The 20,550-nt window shown below is 38.3% G+C and overlaps 1 protein-coding gene across 3 annotated transcripts in view; it reads left to right on the top strand.

The window, feature by feature from the left end:
- The window catches only part of FAM135A (family with sequence similarity 135 member A), a 54,627-nt gene that overhangs the window by 25,392 nt on the left and 8,685 nt on the right, over positions 1-20,550 (top strand). For 2 of the 3 annotated variants that reach the window (XM_079970379.1, XM_079970378.1), the window contains exons 10-18: positions 1,323-1,400; positions 6,407-6,456; positions 7,464-7,619; positions 9,152-9,225; positions 11,591-11,745; positions 12,529-14,788; positions 16,114-16,274; positions 18,387-18,478; positions 19,306-19,403. In XM_079970379.1, coding sequence (XP_079826505.1) covers positions 1,323-1,400; positions 6,407-6,456; positions 7,464-7,619; positions 9,152-9,225; positions 11,591-11,745; positions 12,529-14,788; positions 16,114-16,274; positions 18,387-18,478; positions 19,306-19,403 — 3,124 coding nt within the window. The remainder of the gene's footprint in view (positions 1-1,322; positions 1,401-6,406; positions 6,457-7,463; positions 7,620-9,151; positions 9,226-11,590; positions 11,746-12,528; positions 14,789-16,113; positions 16,275-18,386; positions 18,479-19,305; positions 19,404-20,550) is intronic. The other variant, XM_079970380.1, reaches the window with a different exon arrangement.

Here is a 20,550-nt window from a genome sequence, read left to right as displayed (position 1 = left end):
AATTACAAGATTTTATTGGTTATTATATTCCCCACTATTCTTTTAATACACCGTCCCTGTTTACACCTGTGCAAACTATGCAGACTGGCCTAATTTCAGTCCAGCTGCTCTAGCACTGCTGCACATCTCAAAATGTAGTGTTTAGTATGCAAACCAGGATGTTACTTTCTGTGGGGTAATGGCCCCTGTTATTCATGTGCTACCATATTGGTCTCTTGCCTGCTGCATAGTAAGCCAAGTTTCTGCACCTCTTGCACAATAGTGGTTTACATGCCCTGATTGTGCTTGTGAATTGTGTCTATATTAGAATTTAGTCTATCTTAGACTAAAAAGTGTGTTTCACCAACAGCAGATATACAAAAAACTATTCAAACAATGCTTCTCTGTAAGAATTTAATCAAGCCCACATGTTGCATTAGCAAATTACTCAACTGTTTTGAAAAAGGGAACTTCAAAGTAGAAAGGGAGTAGCTTTCAATGTATGCTTCTATTGCTGACAGTTTCTGTTTTTAAAATTCTATTTGTGAATTTCTGAAATTTTTGTTATTGAATATTTTAATTTGGCCTATGTATTTTACAAAAGTGTTTAATGCCTTAGTTACATGTGCTAATACTACTAATATGATTCTAAGCTAATATGTTTTTAAAACTATGAAATTGCACCCAGTAATGTTGCATCTGTGTAAGTCTGAATGAAGTCATTGGGGCATACTCACATGCAACTGCACAGCTTTGTAGTCACTAAAAATAATCTTATGAATGACTTTTGCAAGATGATCTAACTATTGCATTTATTAGTTATAAGCTATATAGAATCTTCTCTTGGAAAAAATAGCTTTCAAAATAATGAGATTCAAATGGGATTCTTGGGGAAAATAATCCTGAAATTCTGAAATCCTATTTAAATTTCAGGAAAAACCCTTGCTTTTCTTTTCTTTTGACTTGCCTTATATTCTCTGTCTTTCCTTTTGCCTTCCATTTACTTATTTGATGTACATTTTTATTTCAAAATTGACTTTTTAAATAATTTTTAAATAAAATATGCCTCACACATAACAGAAATTGTTAGCATTTGGGCAATCATGATTTAACAAACGAAAACCCAAACAGGTGATAAGAATCCAATAAATTCATAATGTACATCATCCAGAACTCCTTATCTAGAACTTTCCTAAAGTCTCTTCTTTAATTTTTCTTATCTAATTGCACTAATTACTAGGTGAGTGATAAAACTTTCTTACTAACTTTAAGGATAATAATAATAAAACAGAGATGGAAAAAGGAGTGTAGTAACTAGTCGTGTGTACAATCCTTATAACTAGCCAAGCCCAGCATGCAGGTCCTTTATGAACGCCTCCTCAGAAGAAAATATCTACGAATCCAGGGAGACGCCTGTATAGGTATGTTGTTTTATTAAGCGGCTTAACCAATTAGGATTTGTTATAATAAAACATCATAGCTTTTTGTTTGTAAATAATTCCTTATAATTCATGTTTAAACAGGATCAAAGAACCTAAAGATGTCATCCACACCTTGTGTAAAAGGACTCTTAACTTTAATCAAATTAAGGTTGTGTACAGTTCTGTCTGGCCTTTGAGGTGCTGATGAAATGAGCTCATTTCACTGGTAGTTTAGTTAGCCTCTTGTTAATAAACCAAAAATGATTGCATAGTGTGATATATTCAGTTGTGTAGTAACATAATAGCATAGATTCAAGTTCTAAGAGCTAATATTTAATACCTGGTTTCTGTTTTGGAAGAAAAATACCCGTATTTTTTGCACCATAACACTCACTTTTTTCCTCCTAAAAAGTAAAAGGAAATGTCTGTGCGTGTTATGGAGGGAATGCCTACGGGTGGCATGCCTACGGATTTTCCTCCTCTAAAAACTATGTGCGTTTTATGGTCGGGTGCGTGTTATAGAGCGAAAAATACGGTATATTGGGCCTTATATTCTCGCTCCCCCTATCTCTTAGGTAGCCTTTGATGAAAGCTTGTATTTTGCTACCATCTTTATAATTGAACACCATCATGCCTATAAACCCCTTAATTAGCAAGAAGATGTGGTAGTTGCTGTTATTTTTAGAATTATTTATAGTGGTTTAACAGCCTGTGAATATAGTTGTGTTTTAGAGTAATATCTCTCTTCATATGAGTAGAGGCAGGCCCATATAAGGCAGGTGTAGCCAGGCTTCGGAGGGCTAAACTGGCCAGGGAACCCCACCAGGAACCGACTGTTTTTTTGTTTGAGTTTATAACTTTATTCTAACAGGACTCCTGCACCAGGCCTCAGACAAGCTCTGCAGGGGCCTGAGTAGAGGGATTGTCATGGGGTCTAACAGAATATTCTGTATGCGTTGCCTTGAGCCAGAATGAGAGCCTACTGTGTATTCTATTCCCTCCGCCCCCAGTCCTCCCTCTCAATCTAGCAGTGGTCAGGTGTTTAAATGAGTTCAGACCAAATTCTTGGCCAGACCTGAATGAGCAAATGGAAAGCAAACTACCTGACCAATGGAAAGCAAACAGAGCAACCTTTCTGGGTAGTGGATGATGCAATGTGTGAACATAATTTACAAGGACAAAGGATGGCTGTATTGGACCTTGGTGGCAATCCCTCTGCATGGAGCTCAACTCATGCAAACCCAGTTGGTGCCCATGGTGTCTTCTTTGTTTAAATAATAATAATCAAAAGATTCTGCACAAAGGAACTACCACCAGATGAATTCTATAGCTATGTGGTTAGGTAAATGATTTTTTTTTGTTATGATGGGAACTGATCTACCCCAGGAGTATAATGTCTTTATTGTATATTTTTTTGAAGAATATTTTTTTTAGCTGGAGGGTGAAATCACTTGCCCATATACTTTGATGTAAAGGTATGTCAGGTATAAACATGGAGTGGCACTAATTGTTTTCTTAATTAACTGAATTTGTATGGCTGTATGTTGAACTGTAAACTACAAAATTCTTTCATGGGTTATATGTACATGGGATGATATTTTAGAAAATAATATGATTTATTACAAAATCTATACAAATATTTAAAAGCCATGTGTTGTTTTTAAATGAATCAATGCCATGTTAGTAGTATACAGAAGAACCACATTCTTCATGAACAGTGTTGTGGGGCTTGGATGGCAGTGTTGGGTGGGACCAAAGGCAAAAACTGGTGGAACAGCAGATATAGCTCTTAACTTTGTTCGGAAGGCTAAAATTCTGCCAAGCAATAGTCAGAGATACCTACATACGCACACAAACACACACTTCTATCCTCCATGCAGGCAAGCAAGAGGCATTGACATTGTTCAAGTCAAGCAAAAGCAGTTGAGAATGGCATGGTGCAGCACTGGTGAGGAGTGTGACTTGCAGAAAGTTCCAAAGGCCAAACAGAGAGATTTGGCCCCCAGACCTGAGGTTCCCCGCTTCTGGCCTAAAGGAATGTGTGTGCGCACATAGAAGGGAGTGTACCTGTGGAAGACATAACATCTTTCATGAAAAACCACACATTTGTTTAAGAATATTTAAATTCTGTCTTACTAGTTGAAAACCACCCATAAAGGGTGGGGGGACTTTAAAATGCTAAGGAGACTTTGATATGAAATGCTGGTTAGTGCTCTAGGAGAAAAATGGTGCAATTGGGTTGGATCTAAAGGTTTCATTTTGACTGCAGAAGTTTTTTCCAGTGGAGGGTGGGAGCTTTGGATCCATCCCACTGGGCAGATGCAAGCTCCTAGTTATGCCTAAGTTGCTCCTTGTATAATAATTATTATTATTTATTAAATTCGTATATCGCCCTAGTCCCACATGTCTCAGGCTAGAAGAACTAAATGTGGCACTTGGGGAAACTGTAGTGTGTGTTAACATTCTGCAGTCCAGACTAGAATCTCACATCAGTCTCATAATGAGAAACTGAGGCCTTTCTCTAGGTTCCCCCTCTAAGAGAAGTTAGGTGGGTGGTAACAAGGGAGAGGGTCTTCAGTTGTGGGTCCATATTTATGGAATGCTCTTCCCAGCAAATGTTCCTTTGTTAACATCTTTTTGACACCAGGTAAGGGCTTGCCTTTTTTCACAGGCTTTTGATATTGACCCATGCGAAACTTTCATTGAAATTCTTTTCAGAATATGTTTCTTATTAAACACTTGTATCCAAAATAGTTTTAACTAACAGTTACTTAAGATTCATTTTTTTAGGAGTTTATTTCTAGGTGGAAAAATACTCAGGAAAGAATACTCAGATAGGGAAAGTGGAACAAAAATGACACAATCTATATTGGAATACAAAAAATGAGTGAAAAGCTAAGCTGTCTTTTTTTTTTTTACTCTCCAAGAAAAGAGTAACATTTGACTAGACTGATACGTTTCTCAAAGGATGGTCAGTGTTGTTTGTTCAGTTTTTAAAAATAAATTGAATGGGAGAACTTTGGGCCAGAAGAGGGGTGGTGATTTAAAGCTATAGTAAATTAATTTTTAAACAAATAGTACTTAATGCTGTAACTAATCTGCAAAGCTCCTTTTTCATATTTAATTTAACACAGACCACGTTCTTTATTTCGTGCCTTTTCATTAATTTAGGAAAAAAACCTAGGAAATTCATGTTGCCTGTGTACACAGACACTCTGCCATAATTGTGATTATCTATACTGCACTTAAAATCATAATTTTTATTATTATTATTATTTTAAAAATCAGCTTAAATGTAATGTTGTGAATCCTGACTTGCCCTACTGCAAATGGAAGGGACTGATTCAGCAGAAACTCATGTGAGCAGAAGTGTGAGAAGCTGTTTTCACTAATTCCCACTACCTTCCACACTGTTTGAGAAGGTTCCCTAACCTTCTTTGTTCAAAAAGGTTAGGGGACCTTCTCAAACAATGTGGAAGATTAGTGGGAATTAGTGAAAATTGTTGGTAGGAAGGAAAAATCAGTGTTTTCTCCTTCCCTCCCCCTAGTGGGAGTGTCATGAAAATTGCTCTACTCTTAGGAACGTACGATCCAATCCAAAGTGTAATAATAATGCCTCCACTTGACTTTTACTATACATCCTAAAATCACCCATCCCAATATTTCAGCATATTTAAATGTGAACCCTTTTTTATTTTAAATACAATATATAAATTTTCCAGATCACCCAGTAAAGGTAGCTGTCTTGACTCAAAAGGAAAAATACAAAATCAGGGAACCTTTATTGGGTCGCCCAAAATGTTACAAAATAGTAAACAACCTTTGGTGTTCTACAGAACTCTTCATCACATTAGATGTTTAAAAAATGAGGTGCATGGAAGAAAGAAGGAGGGAGGTTTGGCTGAACTGTTGCTTGGTTCCCTTTCCATCCTTAGATGAAACACCCAGGTTCCTTCTTAGGTGGAGAACAGGCTTAAAGAAACTAGGTAGTCCTTTACATTAATAGGGATATAGATTTATCTTAGCTGGTGTGTGAGATAAAAAGATGGTCAACAGAACAATAGATTTACCAAGCTGAGGGAATGTTTCCTCAGACAATAAAGCTTTATATTCAGATATATAAAATCCTCTTCCTCTAGTTTTTGTATGTTTAAATTTGGTGTTTTCCACTTCACACAAAAGGTTTTAGCAGTATTGGCCATTAAGAAAAAATCCATATCATGGCCGTACCTTTATTGTTATAAAATTGGCTGCTTTATTTTCAGAGATGGGGACTCTCCTGTTAGTATTTTTCCTTCCAAGGAAGCTGCAGTGCAATATGATACCTGCATGGCATCTAAAAAGGACCTTATCTGAAAGTCTGCTTCCTCTCACACTCCACCTTAAGATTCTTACCAGATGTACTTGAATGGATTGAATACCAACCAGGAAACAATATATTTCTCTCCCTTTTGCCTTGCCTTTTTTTACCATTTAACTTGATGAAGGTTTCTGTAAAACTCAAAATCTTGCATTCTGTATTCTATTTTGTGACTTTTTGGTAGGCCTGATTAGGGTATTGCCCTAATATGGATTATTGGAATTCTATCAAGTTTGCTTTCTCCAGCAAGATTTTCATGGTAAATTGGAACTGGTCTAAATTTTGTTTGTGCATTCAGTTTCATTGTGTTGCTTTTTGGAAGTCTTTCTGAAATATACAATCAAAAGAGGTGCAAGTGTACATTCATGTACCTTATGCTATGGTCTGGTAACATTTAAAATAGTGTTTGAATAAATGTGGTTATGAGAACTTGCTTGCAAAACCAGAAGGATTTTGTTCTTAGCTGAACTCTCAGTCGAGAAATTTACTGGATTTCACATTGACTATAGTATTTAAGGAACTTCAAGACAACCAAAAAGCTTTGTTTTAAAAATTGAACTGATTTGAATGGGTCTCCCTCTGCAATTTATAAAATGTAGCTTAAAATTTAGGAATATTCATTTTCCATACACTCTAATCTTTTCAGAGAATATAGATGTAGAAGCACGCCTGTCAGAACTCTGTGAAGAAATAAAGGTATTTTTTCTCTGATCCATGTAAATCTTAAATCACAGCTTGCTTGCTTGCTTGCTTGCTTGCTTGCTTGCTTTCATTTCAGGGTTTTTTCAGATGTTAGATACTGTTTTAAATAGCTAACTGTGGTTCTAAAGAATTAATTTTTATTTGCATTATTTGATAGATATGTGGATATGAGTACTCTGGTTGACATACTTTGCCTAATGAGCTTTTGACAGAGTATTTCTACAAAGGCTCCTATGCAAGCTCAGCAGTCATGGGATAAGAAAAGAGGTCTTCTTACAAACTGAACTAAAAAGGCTAAGAGTAGGAACAAGTAGTTCTTATGGTGGAAGGAAATAAGCACTGGTCTCACCTAAGGATTTGTTTGGGGCTTATAGTACTGTATGTTAGACATGTAAATACTGTAATTCATAAATGATATGGAAGTATGAGGAGTGAGACAGATGACGCCAAATTCTGTAGGATAGTGAAAAATCCAAATTGCTACAAAATGCCATGTGAGTAAGCCAGTACAGTATAAACTGATGCACTTTGGGGCAAAAGCTACCTTATAAACGTATATGTACAGTGATAAGATTGAACGTGTGGTGGCTATCCAGGAGACCATGGGGTGGATTGTAAGCAACTCAGTGCAGAAATCAATAGTAGCTGTGGAAAAGGCAAATCACATTCTAAGGATTATAAAGAAAATAACTGAAAATAAAAAGGCCAGTATAAACACATTTATATACCAGAGGCTTTGAAGTTCTAAAGTTTGAATACAGACTGTAGTGCCATATTTAAGCTTAAGGTTGATTACCAATTATTAAACAGTCAATGCCATTACTCAAAGGAAGGCAAATGGATAGATGACTTTGAATCCCTTTCCATTTTTAAAAAACTTAAAATGCTTTTAATCTTTAAAGATGCTTTTAAGGAGAAGAATTTTTTTTAATGACTTTCTCAAAGTACTAGAGTTTCTACTTCTAAGAATACAAGCTTGTTTGTTTTCTCTGTCGGTGCAGAAAATGGAGAATCCTGATGAACTGGCAGAACTTATAAACATGCATCTTGCACAGCTCTGTTCACTTCTGATGGCTTTATGGGGACAATTTCTCGAGGCTGTTAACTTCCAAGAGGATATCACTGCATTGCTAGCACGAGAGCATCATACAATGCGTGTATGTATTCATTCTGTCGTTCGTGATACAACTTTTAAGCACTGGAATGCGTCATCCACGAAACTAATTTCTAAAACAGTGTGGCTGGTTTAGCTCTTAAAATTAGGGGTCTTTCTGTCCAAAAAACAGCTATAGTGTGTGAGATGGAGGGCCGCTGTGCTGCCCTCCCAGCTGTGCTGCTGCTGCTTGCTGGGGCAGGCATCCAATGCCCGCCTCAGCACCTCCTTACTGTGGCCTTTCATGGCAACCAGCTGTGCCACCAGTACTGGGAGGGTGGTGCAGCAGTGGTGCCCCACCTCATGCACCAAACAACCCTGAAGGTTATAACAGTGCAGCTCAGTACATGTCTACTCTGAAGTAAGTCCCACTGAGTTCAGTGAAGCAATAAGTAATTCCTGGGAAGGCAACATTCACGTAGGAAGGAGCGACACCACTGGTCCTAAGAATGTGAGTCTTTCATATTCGTAGGTAATAGGTAAACCCTTCATATTTGTATTACCAGAGTGACATGGGAAGAAAGCACAGGGAGGCCCTTGCATGCTGCTTCCAGTAAATGTGAATTGGCTCACATTTGTAGTACCCAGACAACACTTTCAAGGGTATTATAGGGATGTCTCACTAATTGCTGTGGAAAACTGATCTCCTTGGCTTGGAGGACATCCTATTGAGGAAGTAGGAAGCAATCCTTTGGAAAAGACTTGGGTAATGAATGGGATATCCATTAAGTGTGTGGAAGGGCCATCTGAGCATTAGAGACCTAGATACATGAGTTTGTGATAGGTGTGACATGTCTGCAACCTTATTCCTCAATATTAGTCCTCGAAATGGGCTGTTAGAATGGGCATAGTATACACCAATGACACGAGAAAACATAGTTGAGCATTCATGGAAGCCAAATTCATATTAGGAGGTGGAAAGAGTGTGTCATTCAGTTGGACAAGTCTGAGAACCTTTTGAGTTGTTGAAACACTTTGAATGTTCCCTTTTTACTTGTTTCTACATGGGCATCTGAAAAAAGGAGACATAACCTGAAACACAGTCTGCAGCATACATTTAAACACTTTATTTCCCCCAGTAATCCTGGAGACTGTATCTTAAGAGTGTTGAGAATTGTAGCTCTCTGAGAGAGAAACTACAATTCCTAGGATTCTTTGGAGGAAGTAAAGTGCTTTAAATGTATGGTGTGTATGCAACCACAATGTAATTCTGCTTATCTTACTAAATGTTTTCTATAAAAAAACCTACCCACCAGATTGCAACATATTTCTCATTAAAATATACAACCACTTAAATGGATTAAAAAATGAGTTATTAGTTTGAAAGGTTTGCTGCAATACTTGACCCAGCTTAATTTGCTATTTCATGCCAATGTTTTTTGTGAATGTGCGTGTTTTAAAGTTTACTGAACGTACACTTTTACTGTGACTTAATAGTATAGATGTGTTATGTGTGTGGTTTTTTATAAGAAAAGAGAGTGATGAAAGTTTTATTTCAGTGTGAACCTTTTGTTTTATTACTTTGAAACATTTTAGGTACGTAGGTTTTCTGAAGCTTTCTTTTGTCTTGAACATCCAAGGGAAGCAGCGCTTGCATACCAAGAGCTACAGTAAGTACCTTTAAATTGAAAATATTAAGCCGTAGCTCACTAAGCTTATTTTGTTACAAAATTAATTAAAACTTAATGTAGGATATTATGGGTTGTAGTCAACTAGCTTTCACCCAGAGTAGACCCACTGAAATTAATGCAACTAAGTTGACCATTGATGTCAGTGCATGTGCTGTTGAGTAAAAGCTAGTTGACTACAACCTACAATATCCTACATTAAGTTTGTTTCAGTTGAGATTTCTGTGAACAGAGCAGGCAGTTTTTTACCAGTTCATTCTTTCTCCTGTAGCCCCCCTACTCCCCCCAAAAATCCTATTCCAAAAGATTGTGGGACCTCCAGAATAGTGTAGCAGGTAGTATGCTGGGCTGCAGGTGAAAGGAGAAATTGACAAAAATCTTCTTAGCCCCCCCTTTCATTGAGATAAATATTTGCTGGATCAGAGAAGCCTCTATAAATGGAAGGATAGCATTTAGATTGGGAGAAAAGCAAATAACTATTAACCTGGAAGAAGAGATCCTCAGGTTTGTTGAGCCTCTTATCAGCGTCTCAGGCCATGGATATACATAACAGAAATCGCATGCCTGCTGGTGAGACAGAGTCTCCCTTCCCTAGTTCCAATCCTACCCAGATCCTATTGACAGGGCATTGGCAGAGCTGTACCAATTTTAGGATCTGGCAACCTCTGCTCTGTTTCCTTTTTGTCTGTCTCTGGCTGGAATGGATTTTTTTTTTAAGAAAAAAGAAAAAAATTGGTAGGAAGAGAGTGAGATCAGAAGCATCTAGAAGGTTGCTCCTGCAATGTTTCCCAGCAGCAACAGAGAGTCCAGCCTTGCACTCGTCATTGACTCACTGGAGAATTCATTGGAGACACGTTGGAGTGACTTCAGCAGGAGGAAGTCCTTAACCTGGGCTTGGTTAGTGGAGCAAACACTGCCTGTGGCAGTGGCTCTGTCTCTTTGTCAGCACTTGGCCCAGCTTCTGGGCAAGGCCCTGAGTTTAGTGGGAGAGATCCCATCAACTGGGCCATCGCAAAGACGAATCTGGCAAAGACAAGTCTGGTGAATATGGGACATAGGATTGCTTGCCACGGGTTGCCTCCTTTTTGCCCATCCCCTTCCCCATCAGGGATCGTCAGGCTTTTCCATTCAGAGTTTTGCTACTGGATTTTTTTATTATCTCTTAGTAAGCATGAGTTGGTGTTAAGAAGCCCACTAGAAGCAGAAGCTAAAAACAAGGGTAGAGAAGAAAGGGGTTAATAATCCAATGTGTTTTGCAAGAATCCAAACCAATGGTGGGAAACTATTTGAGAATGTTGATAGCAGCTCAGCCCTCTCTTCAAACCCTAGACCTGGGGAGGAGAAAAGCTGGGAATCTTCCTGCTTTTCCCTCCCCATGCATGAATCTTGCTGCCATTCTGGCTTCTGAAAAATGATGTTTCAAGCACCAGCCGTCTTGCATGCAATGCAGGGTGCAGAGATCTTCAGGAGATGTTCTATTTTTGTTTGTTTTTATGTTGTACATCATGTGGATTTTTAAAAAAGTATTAAGCTATTTATATTTTAAATAAATACATTCTTATGGTTGTATGTATAAAAAAAACTTGCATCTGACACTTTCCCCAAACATGTGAGGTGGGAGATGGCCTTTCGTATACATTAGCATGGGGAATCAGTCATCGTCAAGATGTTGCCGGACTGAAGCTCCCATTATCCCTTGACCATACTGGCACTAATGGGAATTGGAGTCCAAACACTTTTTGGAGTGGGACAGGTTCTTCATTGATATTGGCCAGTTGACTCTTAATGTTGGCCAGTTCTACCAGTGGAGCTATATTCAGACTGTAGCACTGAATGGCTGAGAGGATTTTATTGATTCAGCCTCTAGCACAAAAAAAGCTTAAGAAGCAGAAGTGTTTCCAGACGTAAGAGTGGTCGTTCTTCAGACATGAACAGTTTTCATTGACCAATGTAAAACACTTTTATCCACAAATGTTCTCCTTTTATTATTCCATGGATCCTAGCCTGGTCTTTAGCCCTTTTTACCTACTGTCATGTAACTTCCTATATATCCAATATATCCTTCGTTTTTACTACACATTTATAGCCCTGCTTTGCAATTAGAACAGTGCCTAGATGGCACTGGTCCAAAGTGCTATCACTTCTGCTGGTAAATACATAAAGGTTTTTCTTTAATCAAATCTAATTTAGGTGTACTGAATGTAATTTTCATTATTAAGACTTGACCTTCCATTAGTGTTCATGTTTTAGTTGTACCTTATTAAAATGCAGTTGTATTTTCAGTTACAGCTTATTGTCAATGTTTACTTTTTTTACAAATATTTTAACATAAGATTGTATCTTTCAGTGCGCAAAGTTATCTTCAGATGTGTACTGCCATAAAAAGCACCTCCTTCTGTAGTTCTCTGCCACCTCTCCCTACTGAATGCAGTGAATTAGATGGTGATCTGAACTCCTTGCCTATAATCTTTGAAGATCGGTATCTAGATTCTGTTACTGAAGGTAAATCATTGGGTTTTGTCTTGGGGGGGGGGGGATTGAAATAAAACTTTAGAAATTTTCTGTCCTGAAAAAAATATGAGCATGGTGCCCTCCAGATGTTGTGTAATTCCAGCTCCCATCAGCCAGCCAGCCTGGCCAATGGACAAGGATGATAGCCCTACAGCATATTGATGGCATCATGTTGGCTACCCTTGCTTTTACGCATTGAAACATACTATAGCCAGATTCTTAAGAGTGTGTGCACTGAAGCTTTTGTGGCTTCCATTTCTCGCTGCCAGTTCTTTTGCTGCATTGGGGGCCTAACCTGATATTTGAGAGAATCTTCTCAGGTCGTATATGGTACTACATGGTATGACAGTTACAAGGGAAGTCTCAAAAAACCTATTGCAAATGTGAAAAGTTCACCACCTTCCCCTAGAACTAAGCATATTTAAATACTAATTGATATTTAAAAATGCATAAATTGTCTGCTTTATTTATTGGTTGATGAGAGTCTGGAGAATGGCCATAGCTTAGTAGTATAGCACATGTTTTATATGCAAAAGTTCCCAGGTTCAGTCCCTGGTACCTGCAGGTAGAGCTGGGAAATCCCTGTGCTACCAGTCAGTGTAGACAATAATGTTCTGATTCAATATAATGTGGTTTCCTATTTATCTAGAAATAAATGAATGCTCTTGAAACACATTCTTCACTTACTCATATTTTAAATCTATAAACTGCAATTTAGTAAAAGTTTCAGGTGTGTAATAAGTTACATTGTCTTGCCTTTTTGTTTTAAATAAGAGATGGATGTACCCTGGCTGACAGCTCATCAGAAGTCTGACTCCAAGAAGCCAGATAAACCAGATTCTGAAGAAAGTTTTATGGCTAGCCCGGATTTGAAAAACAGACCTTCAGTTGCCTCCCATGCTTGGCACTCAGAAAGTGAAAAACAATTCACAAAGTCTGCAAAAGCGCAATGTCAAGAGGCAAACAAATCCAAAGTTAAGGTTACTAAATTGATGAAAACAATGAAACCTGAAAATCCCAAAAAATTAGTAAAACAAAACTCTAAGGACTCTGTAGTCCTCGTAGGCTACAAATGCTTGAAAAGTGCAGTACCTGAGGACATCTCAAAGTGCTTTGAAGGTATGCCTTCATTGGACCAGAAAGAAGGGCTGGATTCTGCAGTTGGTGGCCATGCTTCCGATGCAAAGAACTTAATGAGGCAAATCAGCCAGAAAGAGTTTAGAAGTTTACCATGTAGAACTGAACAAAGAACTGCCAAACTGGAAGGGAATGAGGAAAGCCATCCCAGTTCTATCATCTCTCATTGTGCAAATTCAGTCCTTTTGGGTAAATCTGATACCCTCCAAGCAGGCATTGGGGGTACTCATGGGGGCAGCAGCTTGACCCCCAGAAGTACTGTTGAAGACTCTTTTGGTTCACCGGGGGTTACAAAAATAGAAGTAAAACCATATTGTAGAAATATTTGTGGAGGAGATAAAGTTTTTGTTCGTATTGGATTACAGACAGAAGGCTCACAAAGAGAGAATTTGCAGGAGCCCACCTTTGAAAGTTCAGAATGCGAAAGAAAACCTAAATCAGAAGAACCGCAGCTTGAAAAGGAAGTTGTACAAGAAACAAACTTCCAGCATATTGAGGATTCCTTCACAAGGGCTGGCACCAACCTGCCCATTCAATCTACAAAAGAAACTTCTGTTGCAGTTTTAGGTGGAGACGTACTTAAGTTGCCTGATGTTAGTATTACCTATGCATCATCTAGGTTTTCGGATTCTGGTGTAGAAAGTGAACCTAGTTCTTTTGCAATGCACCCAAGTACAGATGTGGCTCTTGAAACTCCTCAAGGGCAAAGTGCATGCAACAATGAAAGAATATTTCCTCAACTATTGCTTAAACCAGATAATAATATTAAAAACCCAGTAGAGAGTCATTGCACTGAAAGTACGAGTGCTGTTAGTGAAATACAGTCCTCTCTGACATCAATAAACTCTCTGCCTTCTGATGATGATCTGTCCCCTGATGAAAACTCAAAGATATCCGATGTACCTGAATGCCAATTAAGTGATAGCAAAACTGTTTTAGACCTGGGAGCAATTGAGTTGACAACATGTGATGACAGTGAAGAAACAAAGGTTTTGCCACAGCAGTATGTAGGGTATTCAGGCAACGAAGCGACATTTCTGCCTTCCTCATCCTCAGATAAAAAATGTCCACTACAACTTGATGAAAGTACATCTGAGGATGTGAACTCTCACAACCTGCAACTGAATATTGGTGCAATTTGTAATGATTCTCAAAGACTTGATAAAAACTTGCACAGTGTGGAAAAAGCAAGTGAAATTCCTTCAGGAATTGTTTATCTGGGCAAGTCCTGTGTTGTTTCGGGTTCAGTGTCTAGTTATCCAGAGGGCAGTGTGAAGCAACCAAGTGAAAGAAAATGTAGTGATTCTTTAGAGCAAAAACAACTATCTGATCAGTTGTCAGCTGCAAAAGATGAAAATCTCACAAGCACGAACATCGTATCCTTGGAAGGAGGTAATGATATGCTGAAGCAAGGACTTGTAGAAAACTACTTTGGCAATCAAAGCAGTACAGATATTTCCAAAATACATTCTGCTGACAATAGCAGTACAGTTAGCCCTCAGAGGGGAACAATCTGTTCCATTTCAACAGAAGAGGAGGAGGAAGAGGAGGAGCAAGATCAAGACATGGTTGAAAATGGTTATTTTGAGGAAGCAGATGATAGTAATTTGTATGGAGCCACAAATGATGCTGAGGAGGATTTTGACCTATCATTTGTGGGACCTTTTATAACAGAAATATTGAATAGTGATTTTTTTGAGGAGGCAACAGACGTGGCTCCACTGTGTGCTCCAGGTAGTTTGGCTGCTCCCACTGCATTGAAAGGCTATCCATGTGGTGTGTTATGGTCTTCGAAAGACAAATCGAATGCAGTTCTCAAGCAGCCCTGCAGCATGTCCTGCAGTACAGCTTCTTCTGTCTCCTGGTATGAGTATTCTCCCAAGCCACAAAAGCTAGCGTAAGTGCTATGGTTTAAAACAATTGTTTTTAAAACCCAGTTTAAAAGGAAAATATACAAACTTCATTTGCATTTTATTTTTTGGGTTTGGTTGTTGTTTGCTACTGTTTTCTTCATTTTGCTACACGTAGAATTCCAGGTTATTTCCACATTAAAATATATGAAAGATTTGAGGTACATGCATAATGACCAGGACTGTGATCCACCTGTGAAGGGTGAGGAAGATTATTTTGAACAGAGTGGAATTGAGCGGACTTGCTGCTAGAATGAAAGTATAATCCACCTTAGATATGTTTTTGACTTTTGTTTCATCACGAAATTTTTTTAAAAGCTCTAGCAGCACACTATACATACACACTGCAGCTTGCAATTCCATATGGGAGGAAGATTCCCACTAATACCAATAGCAAGTGCAGGGGGTGGTCCAATTCTAGTTGGGACCATGGTAGGGGCAAAAGGTTAAGCCCCCATCTTGCCATGAGCAATCCAGCTTCCCTGGTGCTGGCTATTTTTTTTTTGTTTTCTAAAACCCAACTGCAGTGCCAAACCATGTTACAACCTTCACAACTAGTTTGGCCCCCAGCTTCAGCATTTTCAGTATGGGGTCCATTTCTGCCGAGATGGTTTGCTGGGTGTTGCTTTTGGTCGTGAATTGCATCCTGATTGCTAAATAAGACATGAATTGGAGCATCAGGAATTACTTTTAAATTCTAAGCAGCTTATTAAAGTCTCAGTCTCCTGGGTTATTCTGCAAGTGAAATAGTTGTCACAGCATAGCACAATACCAATACAACATGGTCACATGAAACGCTGCAAACCAAGATGGTTGTGCAAAGGTCTGCAGCCTTGTGCAGGTATTGATCTTTGCTGAATGTGACAGAGATATTGCCTGTGCTGCTTCTGGAATAGAAATGGCAGCTAGAGGATTCAAATTGAAGGTGGTATGGAGATTATCCCCTTTTTAAAGCATTTTTGCCACGAGGAATTATCTGTCACTAATGCTATGAACTGCTGCGAGTGGTATGGTGTTGTAACTAATTGATTTTTCAGCATAGCAAATGGGATTGCAGTACCTTGCAAAGGGCTAGGCTGTAGCTATGTTGCAAAAGCCGTGTTTTGGGTGGGGAATGTGTTGGCCTTAAGTAATTTGGTGAGCACATACTCTCAAGTAATTTGGTGAGCACATACTCTCAAGGCTTTCTGAGATACTGGATTTGCAGTGGGCTATAATTTTAAATATAGATGAACAGCAAGTTAAACAAATCAAATGAATGTAACGTACTTGCATTTACCAAACTGAGTTAAATAAATTCTGCTTGTTTTAGATTCCTTCATGCTAAAGAGGAACTGAAACTACTTCAGCTCCCTGGATTTATGTATAGTGATGTTCCCAGACTGGCATCTTCAGTACCTTATTTCAGCACAGAAGAGGAGGAAAGTTCAGATGATGGCATTCATCTCATAGTTTGTGTTCATGGCCTAGATGGTATGTTCTAGCAGCTGATAATGGATTAGAAAATACTTTAGGTTTCCGATAAAGTTTTGGTTTAGATTGAGAATTTGCACTAAACCAGAAATAGCCAATGTGATGCCAGCTGTTTTGGGCTACAGCTCGCATCATCCCATATAACCAATGGTCATGGATGATGGGAGTTGTAGTCCACCACATCTGGAGAGGTACCACACTGGCTACCCCTGCTTTAAATAATACTGAAGAAAAACAGGTTTATTTAAGCATAGGTATGCTACCTGTATCTCCCGGCCTCAGCAGGTAGCATTTATAGCTTTGTAGACCCGGTGTCAAGAGAACTATGTTCTTAACAAATCTTTGTGAAGCCCACTGTTGCAAGATACTATTAAACCTAGGTGATTTGTACATTTAGGAATAATGAAAACATGCTTTTAAAAGTTTTTTTTTTTTTTAAATCCCCTTTATGCCACAGGCTATCAGTGGCAGTCTTTGGGCTCTCACATTTCAGTGGTGCCCAATGTAATGCTAAAATTTTCTTTCCCACATCTCTCAAACACCATTCTACAACATTATTGTAGCTCCCCCTGCACTCAGTGCAACCACATGGAAAGCCTTTAGCACAGCATGTTAAAACTAAAAGATTTTGATATTTGAATTTGATAACATTTTGAGAAGGCTTTTCCTACAACTCTCTGATCAGGCATAATTGAAAATGAGAAATGCAATGGGAAAAAGGAAGGAATGCACTTATTAATAAGAAATCACACAAGAATGATTTCACATGCAATTTAATATGCCTATTAAGTGACTTAATATTTTAAATGGAATAAGTTTAGAACCAGGCTCTGGTGACTAATGGAGCTGTCAACTTTTACTGGCTTTTGCTGCTTCTCTACCTGTAACAAATGGTTAGTTGAGTAACATAAGCAGGGATCACCTTGTTTCTCAGGCCCCACAATCACACCATCAGATTTCTGCACATGGTATGATTGTTAAAGGTAATGGTTTTAAGTCATTTGGCAAGCTCAACCTTTAAAAGTTACAATGGGGGGGAGGAAATTTAGCAAATAAAGCATAGTCTCACAGTTGCTCCTAAATGTCCCTCCTTTTTCCTGAAAGCTGTCCTGTGCCTTCAAAAGCTGCCCATCAGAAATCCAGCTGCCGTGCACCTTAAAGATATCACCATGCCCCAAAAATGCTTTTCAAACAGTTTTGACTTATCTCCTGTCATTCCTTTTTCCATCTCATTTACACCTAACTTCTAACGTCGTGACGTATTTGAAATGTAAACTCTGGTCTGTGAGGATCTTGTCTAGGTTCTAAACTCCCAGGGGCTAAGACTAGTCAGAAACTGTTGACTTTTTAATATATAAACTAAAAGTATATTGCACAACTCAAGGGTAAAAGCACATACAGTGGTACCTTGGTTTAAGAACAGCTTAGTTTATGAACAACTTGGATTAAGAACGCTGCAAACCTAGAAGTAGGTGTTTTGGTTTGTGAACTTTGCCTTGGAAGCGGAACATGTTGCACTTCCTTTTGAGTGTAAATTGAGTCCCCCGCTGCTATGGGAAAGCACGCCTTGGTTTAAGAATGCTTTGGTTTAAGAAGGGACTTCTGGAACAGATTAAGTTCATAAACCCAAGGTGCCACTGTACTAGACATTCCCGTTAACCTAAAACAAGCAGCAGATTTCCTGAAACATTCAGTACAAATAGCAGAATCTTTCTGGAAAAACAACCCAGTACAGTCAATGGAAGAAAAACGCACAGAACTTGTTAACATGGTGGAATCTCTCCACTTTTAACTTTTAACTCATTCAAAACAAGCCATTTCTTACCCTTTTTAACCCAAATTTGGCACAGACCATCCTCACACTGCCAAGATTGAAAGTAATCATTTGAGCCATTATTCTAATATAACCCATGAAACCTGCTTCCCACTATATTCTATATTTGGAAGCAAAAACAATGTTTATATTGCAGTTAGCAGATCTTTGATTTTAGTGCAAGTCTCAAACCAAAAGAATACAATTGGCACTTGTACAATGTTACGCATAAGCATTTTAACTTAACATTTTTTGAAAGTAGGCATTTCAAACACCTGATCTTCACTTCTTTATTTTAGGTAATAGTGCAGACTTAAGACTAGTAAAGACTTACATTGAACTTGGCCTTCCTGGAAGCCGTATAGATTTTCTGATGTCTGAGAGAAATCAGGTATTTGCAAGTGCTGAAATGATTTATTGTTATTATTTCTAATGCAACACCCTATGGTTAGTTCATATAGACTGATTTATATCTAATTACTAATCTCTTCGTAGGTTGCAAAGTTAACCTTGCAGCTGCCGCTACAATCCTGTACCTTTGAGTCCATCTCAATTAACTCAGTGGGACTTACTTATGAGTAGGCATGCATAAGTTTGTACCATAGAAATAACTCTGTTTTTACTCTTCACAGAACATTCTGTGGTGTTCTGCTAGAGTTCTCTCACTGTATGCTAATAAGTGAAAATTTCATTGTGCTTGAGTTGTTTTGCTGTTAAAAGCTGTAGAACAGGCTTCCTCAACCTCGGCCCTCCAGATGTTTTGAGACTACAGTTCCCATCATCCCTGACCACTGGTCCTGCTAGCTAGGGATCATGGGAGTAGTAGGCCAAGAACATCTGGAGGGCCGAGGTTGAGGAAGCCTGCTGTAGAATTTGGAATTTTATTTTATAAAGCTTACTTTGCTGTTGCACATAGTCATACTTCTAAGATATTTTGCCTTAGTCTTGGAAACAGAGCCTCTTAAGGAAATAGTATAGTATAGTTTTACCTTTGTATATGAAATGTGGCTGTTTTGAGACATTTAAAGCAAACTATCCTCTGTGAGAAAACTATCCTCTGTACAAAAAGTAGCTCCCCCTCCAAAAAAAAAAAATTCTTTCATGGGATTACTCTTTATTATCTTTGATAGTTCTTATCTGTGATGTTAGAGCAAATGACTAAGAATTTGTTTTATCGCAAAATGACTTCATTTAGAACACTGAACTTTTCCCCCACAGAATGATACATTTGCTGATTTTGATTCAATGACAGATCGCCTTCTGGATGAAATAATACAATACATTCAAATTTACAGCCTAACAATTTCAAAAATCAGGTAATTGATCCATTTTGTGTTTTATTAGTTTTTCCGGAAAAGCCAGCTGCAACTTGTATCCATGATCTTGGGTTTTAAGTAAAGCACACATTTTGAAGAAACTACTAAGCTATATCTCCTCACACTTGATTCACGTATTACAGTTTTTTGTACATAAATTTAAGAATCAGAACATATACTGTTACATTCATGCACATCTCTCTCTTATAAATTGGAAAGCTGTGATTGCTCGTTTCCATGAGCAGAACTCTAACTGAAAAAATCTGCTCCAGTGCAGAAAGGCAACTCAGGATCTGAGCCATTGTTTTAAAATGCACCAAAAGCAGGAAACTAGCTGCAGCAGCTCTGGGAGATTTAGATGGCAACGTCCTAAAATAAGTACTGAAGTGAATCAGTGAAACCCGGGCCATATAATACCATAATGCCATTATATAAATTTATGGTGATGCCATACTGAGAGAGTTCTAGTCACATGTCAAAAAGGATAATGCTGCTGAAAAAAGGGGCAACTAAAATAATTAGAAGTATTGGAGCGCCTATCCTTCAAAGAAAAAGCTTATTGTACTTCAATCTTTGTCAAGGGGTTTAGGATTAAGTGAGATATGTAGTAGAGTTCTGTTGTTACAAGAGGTGATGGAAATTTGAGGGAAATGTCCTGGTCCTTCAACCAATGAAGTCACTTAATGAAGTTTTTTGATAGTGGGTTCAGGAGACAGAATTGCACCTCAAAATACTGAAATTCACTATCACATGAAATAGGCGTCTAATCTTTTTTTTTAAAAAAAAAGAATTGAGAGAAATTCATTGAAAATAGGTCTCTCTCTTTAATATCAAATTCAAGTGGTGAGTCCTGACAGAAATGGAGCCAAAATGGGGCCACTGAGAAATAAAATAATAATAATAATAATAATTTTTATTTATATCCTGCCCTCCCCAGCCGAAGCCGGGCTCAGGGCGGCCAACAACAACAAAACAGTACAAAAGTACAGCATAAACAACACTCTAAAATCATTCATTATAAAATTAATTAATTCAAGCCACTGGCAGCCATTGGGCCAGAGCTCTGCGAAGATTGCCGAGGGAGGGAGTCAGGCTGTGCCCTGGCCAAAGGCCTGGTGGAACAGCTCTGTCTTGCAGGCTCTGCGGA

This window comes from Podarcis cretensis, assembly GCF_951804945.1.
Source record: "Podarcis cretensis genome assembly, chromosome: 3".
Lineage (NCBI taxonomy): Eukaryota > Metazoa > Chordata > Lepidosauria > Squamata > Lacertidae > Podarcis > Podarcis cretensis.
The sequence above is the reverse complement of the archived record's forward strand: the minus strand, read 5'-3'. Positions and strand labels throughout refer to the sequence as shown.